The 7,500-nt window shown below is 43.3% G+C and overlaps 1 protein-coding gene across 1 annotated transcript in view; it reads left to right on the top strand.

Moving 5' to 3' along the window:
* Window positions 1–3,317: 3,317 nt before the first annotated feature.
* LOC138955498 (tyrosine-protein phosphatase Lar-like) overlaps window positions 3,318–7,500 on the top strand; it is a gene marked incomplete at both ends in the record, with an annotated part of 7,364 nt that continues 3,181 nt past the window's right edge. The window contains 1 exon segment of the mRNA XM_070327092.1: window positions 3,318–3,555. Within this exon segment, the coding sequence (XP_070183193.1) occupies window positions 3,318–3,555 (238 nt within the window).

Below are 7,500 nucleotides of genomic sequence, written 5' to 3'. Positions count from 1 at the left end.
TGGTGTCAGTTTTTACGGAAGTATTGTTTTTATGATGTTGAAAGGTAGATTGTCGGTTTGCGTGTATAGCGATTTATTGAAGCTAGGTCGCGTGGCGGTAATCTCAAAAAGTAATTTAGATTTGTGTACCAAGTTACTGCCCTTTCCCTCATGTCACTGTGTTTTCAATGGGGGTTGAGATAACAGGAGGGGGGGATAAAGAGAGAGAGAGAGAGATGATTATTGTATCACGAGTACGCAAAACCTCACTGTTAGTAAAAATGTAATAAACAAAAGACGCATAACACAAACACACAAATTAGAAAATAGAGAAAAAAAACCACCAGAAAACAAAGTATCATCAGAAATTGTGATCCTGATATCTCAACCAGCCATGAAGTATGTATTGCTTGCATCAATTATTTATATAGTGGTGGCTCCCAATTAAGCCAGAATTGGCCGTAAGGAGAATAGACAGATTGTTATGGACAAGTCAGGATCACCAGACCCTGTTTGTCTGGAAATATTTCTTTGATATTACAATCTAATATCTTGCACAAACAAAACTTCAGGCTATGTATGATTGCTTATAATATTGTAATGCCAGCGGACAAGATACCAAAGTTTAATGGATTTGTTTCTTCCAAAATGAGTTTTTCTATTCTGTACTGGACCAAAGTTTGCCAAACACAGCCGTGGGAATTGTCCGCGAAAAGGAAATTACGTTTCAGCGAAAATAAAAAATTGTTCGCAGCAAAAAAAAACAAGTCGCGTAAGGCGAAAATACAACATTTAGTCAAGTAGCTGTCGAACTCACAGAATGAAACTGAACGCAATGCAACGCAGCAAGACCGTATGCTCGTAGCATCGTCAGTCCACCGCTCACGGCATAGGCAGTGAAATTGACAAGAAGAGCGGGGTAGTAGTTGCCCTGGGAAGGATAGCACGCTTTTCTGTACCTCTCTTCGTTTTAACTTTCTGAGCGTGTTTTTAATCCAAACATATCATATCTATATGTTTTTGGAATCAGGAACCGACAAGGAATAAGATGAAAATGTTTTTAAATTGATTTGGAAAATTTAATTTTGATAATAATTTTTATATATTTAATTTTCAGAGCTTGTTTTTAATCTGAATATAACATTATTATATGTTTTTGGAATCAGCAAATGATGGAGAATAAGATAAACGTAAATTTGGATCGTTTTACAAAAAACATATTTTTTTTACAATTTTCAGATTTTTAATGACCAAAGTCATTAATTAATTTTTAAGCCACCACGCTGAAATGCAATACCGAAGTCCGGGCTTTGTCGAACATTACCCGACCAAAATTTCAACCAATTTGGTTGAAAAATGAGGGCGTGACAGTGCCGCCTCAACTTTCACGAAAAGCCGGATATGACGTCATCAAAGACATTTATCAAAAAAATGAAAAAAACGTTCGGGGATTTCATACCCAGGAACTCTCATGTCAAATTTCATAAAGATCGGTCCAGTAGTTTAGTCTGAATCGCTCTACACACACACACACACACACACACAGACACACACACACACGCACATACACCACGACCCTCGTCTCGATTCCCCCCTCTACGTTAAAACATTTAGTCAAAACTTGACTAAATGTAAAAAGGTAAATTAAATTATATGTATACTATTGTCTCTCTATCCGTTATTTGCTTACACGAGAACTATCAAAATATTGGTCTAAAATGCAAAAAAATGTTTTCCTTCGCCCCCCCTGGTCCCCCCAACGGGGCTTGCCCCTGTACCCCGCCGGGGCCTAGGCGGCCCCTGGACCTCGGCCTGTTTTCAGAGTTTTTCCTATTTTGGAATTCCCATGCCTGCAAACAACATGAAAACAAAATTGACTCAATGTTTCCTGAAAATATCGAGCATCTGAGTGCAAAGGTGTTCGGCGCCCAGGTTTCTGGGAATAGACGATACAGTCATATCAAGTGGGAAATAATGTCACTTGGGGAAACTTTCCCACGTGTCATTACAGGCCAGTCACTAGCGAGAATGTGGGTCACAGTCTCAACCACATGCACAATAAGCACATGGCAAAGTTTGTCTGCGCAAATGCAAGGGTACTGCACTCTTACACAGCCCAGACAAACCGCGGACAAAGTTATTTCCGGGATTCTTCTATTCGAGACAAGCGGTTCAGAAATGGACAAATATCGTATGCAGAGGGATACAGGCATAACCTGTTCACTTTTTGTTATGTCGCAGACACATTTGGTATGGAGGGTCATGCACGCTGTCCGTGCGTGCAGTCGCGGGTTACTGGACCCAAAATGCCGGAAAAGTTATTGACAAAACTGCCGCTGGTTGTAGATTGACATCTTCTAAGATTTCGTCGTGGACTTAAATGACATAAAGTGCGGAATTGTACAATAGGTTGCTCATTCTTATCAGTTAGGCATCGTTAAGTAGAGTGTATTGTCCGGTGGTGAAGTTAATCAATTAGTGGTGAATGCTGCTGTCAGTTAAGTCCCCGAGTGCTTCATCAGTTAAATGAATTTAGCCACAATGCCTTTCAGCGCGGTTGACAGTTGACAGCTCCTCTGTCAATGATCAATGCATCTTGCACCCGTCACACCGTACTGCCTTCATGTGTGCACATAGCTACCTCTCTCTCTCTCTCGCACTCTCTCTCGTACTCTCTCTCTCTCTCTCTCTCTCTCTCTCTCTCTCTCTCTCTCTCTCTCTTAATATTAACCATTTCCCTTTTGTTATTGAAATTTTCATTTCCATGTACATGTGCATTGTGCATTTACCCCCGCCTCCCCCCCCCCCCCCCCTCTCTCTCTCTCTCTCTCTCTCTCTCTCTCTCTCTCTCTCTCTCTCTCTCTCTCTCTCTCTCTCTCTCTCCCTTCAAATCAACCCTAACATTATCCAACTATTTAAGTGATTTGAAACATATTAAAGCTAGAAATCTTCTGATGTGCATTTACTTATCGCTTCGCACTGATACTTTTCTTTGAAGCATGGAGTCCTACTAAGACAATATCAGAAACAATCTCAAAAGTAATAAAAATCGTAATAACCTGAGTCTGCTTGTCGTCGCCATCGAGTCGAGGATGTTAATTGTTTTATCTTCCCTGATTTCTTTCTTTCTGGCTTCTTTTTTTTTCTTCTTTTTTTTCCTTTCTCTCTTTCATTGTCTTTGTTGTTTGGTTGATTTTTCCTCTCTTTTTCTTCTTTTCCTGTGTGTAAATATGTTGGTTTGTTTATTCTTCCGGTGTCTTTTTCTCGAAGCGTACTAAGTGTCAAAACACAATCGACGTTTAAGATTAAATATGCATTTATTGATGTCTATTTTTCAGGATCCATCCAGAGAGTCCATCAACTGTAACCGCATCGCGAAGTACAAGCTGGAACTGGCCCCTCCTCCGGACCAAGGGAAGCCCCGTAGCTGGGAGCTACCCGCCGGGACCAAGCGGGTACTCACCGTACCCGGTCTTCTGCCCTTCACTGAGTACTGCGCCTCCCTGCACTTCGTCACGGACGCGGGGTTCGAATCCCCGGAGGCAGAGAAGACCTGCGTCGTTACACCTCAGACAAGTAGGTCCCAGACCCCTCACTACCATCCGCGGCACCGCCGTCCCAGCGGTTCTGGGCGGCGGGTTGGTGAATCTGATAGAAGCAGAGTTCATGAGATGGATAATGAGCGAATATCGGATAGAATAAGAGTTCAGGAGATCGATGGAGAACGCGAGTCAGATAGAAGGAGAGTTCAGGAAAGTAATAGAGAGCGAGAGTCGGATAGAAGGAGAGTCCAAAACAGCGATAGAGAGCGAGAGTCGGATAGAAGGAGAGTCCAAAACAGCGATAGAGAGCGAGAGTCGGATAGAAGGAGGGTCCAAAACAGCGATAGAGAGCGAGAGTCGGATAGAAGGAGAGTCCAAAACAGCGATAGAGAGCGAGAGTCGGATAGAAGGAGAGTCCAAAACAGCGATAGAGAGCGAGAGTCGGATAGAAGGAGAGTCCAAAACAGCGATAGAGAGCGAGAGTCGGATAGAAGGAGAGTCCAAAACAGGGATAGAGAGCGAGAGTCGGATAGAAGGAGAGTCCAAAACAGCGATAGAGAGCGAGAGTCGGATAGAAGGAGAGTCCAAAACAGCGATAGAGAGCGAGAGTCGGATAGAAGGCGAGTCCAAACAAGCGATAGAGAGCGAGAGTCGGATAGAAGGAGAGTTCAGGAGACCGATACAGAGCGAATATCGGACAGAAGGAGAGTTCAAGGGAGCGATAGGGATAGAGAACGAGTTGTTAGGCCTGTTAGCGGGCGGGTTGATCAGGGTGAAAGGCGGATCCAGGAGAGGGAGAGAGATTTGGAAATACGGCTAGGTTCTGGCAGGGTAGAGCAGAGTAATAGGAGAGTCCAAGACGGTGGCAGAGACCCAGATCCGAGGGTAGAAGAAAATCAGCGGCGAGCTCAAGAGAACAGCAGACAGAGAGTGTTGAGGCCGGACTCCGGGCGAGTTGAGGCTGACAGCAAATGGCCTCAGAGGCCCAACTCTGAACGTGATCGAAACAGAGTCCACCAGACCGACAGAGAAAGACAGCAGCGACCTCACGAACCAGGTCGTTCTCACGCCAGCGAAGATCGACGTCAACAGACTAGCAGGAGGCCTGTCCAACGACCCGACCCTGACCGACGTCAGACAAGCAGCGGACGAAACAGGCACTCCGATGCTGATCGAGGACGCGTTCAGCGACCCAAGTACGGTCAACCAAATTCCGATAATGAGCGAGTCGTCGTGGCAAACATCGATACAAGTAGGAGGCCCAATTCCGCAAGAGTCAAACCCAGCACAGTATGGGTTCAGAGACCGAGTTCCGGCCGTACGGACTATGGGACTGAACAGACACAGCGACCCAATTACAATCCCGGAAGGCGAGTGGTGTCCGACACTGGAGCAATATGGTGGCCGTTTTCTGGCCGAGCTGAAGCCGACGATGTTGACCAAGTGCAGCAGCCTGAAGACGAGCGACCCAATTTTGGGCGAGTTGAGCCAGACAGCGGGCAAGGAAGGAGGCCCAATTCCGGGCAAGTTGAGCCAGACATCGGGCAAGGACGAAGGCCCAATTTTGGGCGAGTTGAGCCAGACAACGGGCAAGGAAGGAGGCCCAATTCCGGGCAAGTTGAGTCCGAGGTGGAGAGAGTCCGGTGGCAAAATGTCGACAGCGTTCCATTGTCTCCCGGCGGAGGATGGCCTGACGCACCATACTGTGAATATGGAATTTTCTTTTTGGGTTGCGGTTTCTTCTTGAGGCGGTGGTTCGACGTCATTCTGAGTCTGGTTTCAGACCTGAAGAAAACAAACAGACATACAGTCACAAAGAGACACTAGTCAAAGAAGTTGGGATAAGTTTCTTCTTCTTCTTCTTCTTCTTCTTCTTCTTCTTCTTCTTCTTCTTCTTCTTCTTCTTCTTCTTCTTCCGAATCATGAACTGGGTCCTTTTGGACGTTTTAAGTTCAGTCGATTAAAAAATGTATCGACGTGGTCCAGCAGAGTTGTATACTTGGTAATAAAGCACAGCCTTGTGCCAAAGTGCTGTTTTGAGTTACGGATTGAAACCACACTCATGGAATGACGTCGAATCACGTGACGCCTAGTTGCAGTGGTTCCCCCTTCTTTTACCCGGATGATGACGTGACAGCGGGAGTTGTGTTGACAATGCATGGTGTGCGTCACAAATTCTGCTCACACGGAATGACATCACAAAGACATACCCCACGTTCCTCTCCAAGAAAGACAGGCGGTAACCTGCAAATATGCCCGCCTTTTACCCGAGTGATGACGTCACAACCCGAGATGATGGATGCAGTTGTGTGAATGGCACTGCATGATTTGCGTCACATGGTCTGCTCACATGGAATGCTATCACCCAGACATATATCACACGCTCTTTGAGGGATATCTGCTTTGAACTTCAACTATGCCCGTCTTTTTTCATTCTGGAATGTTAAAGCGTTCAAGAAATGTATTTTTCTGATGAGACGTTTTGCCTGATTGCATAACTGTGTACATACGTACTTGGAATGGTTACTGGGTGTGAAGTATGTGAACTTAATGACAACATCGACTGTTGATCGCAATCAGTTCAAAGGGCTATCATAGTTAAAGCAAGAAGTTTAAACATCAGAGGCTATGTCAGGTTTATACAAAAACTAAGCCAAGAAAGGTAAGTTAATGGAACGTTTAATAATAGACAAAACGAAACATCCATGAGCACCTTGATCTATTGATCTTTATAGTGGAAAAATAAGATACACAAGAGACAAATACATGTAATAAAGAAAGTGTGATGATCACTTAACTTCGGGTGTTGCTTCTTGGGCAAGAAGAATCTTGAGTTTGAAACGTCAGCAGTTTGTTCATTTCATATCTATGTGCTACAAAAGTACATGCTGTTTGCACGGCGCGGTGTTGAGAAAGTATGAGAATGTGCACTGGTTTCCCGAATGATGTTAAATGCCTTGCAGTTTGTTGTCTGTTTAACGGTTGAAGTCAGTTGGTTTCATTCCCCGAGACAGTTTTTAAGCAATCCTACACACTCTCCCAGTTCATTTAATCATGCATTGTGGTTTGCTCTTTGGAGTTTTCCTCACATTTGTTTTTTACCTACCACGCATACATGTGATTTTCCACATATTCATCTCCCCAATATGCTCCGAGCATATGTTGTCTGTTTTTAATCACAAATATGTTTTGGGTATTATTTGTTCCCATTGAATTTTAATTGGCATTTTTGGTTCGTGCAACGCATTTGTGTCTCGTATGATTTGTCTTTATCGTCGAGAAGACATAATCCTATTTTCAGCTAAAAGCATTTTTGAACGTCAGGGCAGTTTTTCAGTCTGTGATGTAATCTGAGTCAGATTATTGTTCTTTTAAAGTGCAAGGTTTTACGTATCACGTGAACACAGACAATGCAAATCACCGCACGTTGTTACTGTACCTTAGGAGTAGGAAGCTCAAGGCAGTGTATAGAGAATAGTTCTTTTCGCTTTGAAAACAAATATTCTGTGTTTTAAACAAAATTCGAAAAACAAATAAGAAAGTAAGTTAATTACGTTTTCTAATGTACAAAGTATGCAATTTCACGTGTGTTTTTATCATACGCTGTTAAAGTTCTTTCTGTTGTCTTTTGAAACCTAATTCGTGCGTTTCTGCGGTGCTCATATTTCGTGAGTGCTGCTCCCATTTGCCTTTCGAAACAATGTCGACATGTTCAAAGTTACAGTACTAAAATAATAAACTTTACTTTCAAGAAGTTTTGCCATAAAATTTCATGTTGCTCAATATTTTCATCGTGCTGGTCTTATTTTCATTATTCAGATTAGAATATTTCCTGGTTGCCTTTTCTTCATTCTGGTTATATATTCTTTCTTCAGATTAACATATTTTCTAAAGCTTAACTTTTGTTGTTGTAATGCTGATAATCTCGTCTTCATCCTGTTATCAAAAAACAAGAAAGGTGAAAGTTTTGGAACCTTTC

Source organism: Littorina saxatilis, unplaced genomic scaffold (assembly GCF_037325665.1).
Source record: "Littorina saxatilis isolate snail1 unplaced genomic scaffold, US_GU_Lsax_2.0 scaffold_1721, whole genome shotgun sequence".
Classification (NCBI taxonomy): Eukaryota; Metazoa; Mollusca; class Gastropoda; order Littorinimorpha; family Littorinidae; genus Littorina; species Littorina saxatilis.
This window is presented reverse-complemented; position numbering and strand designations above follow the sequence as displayed.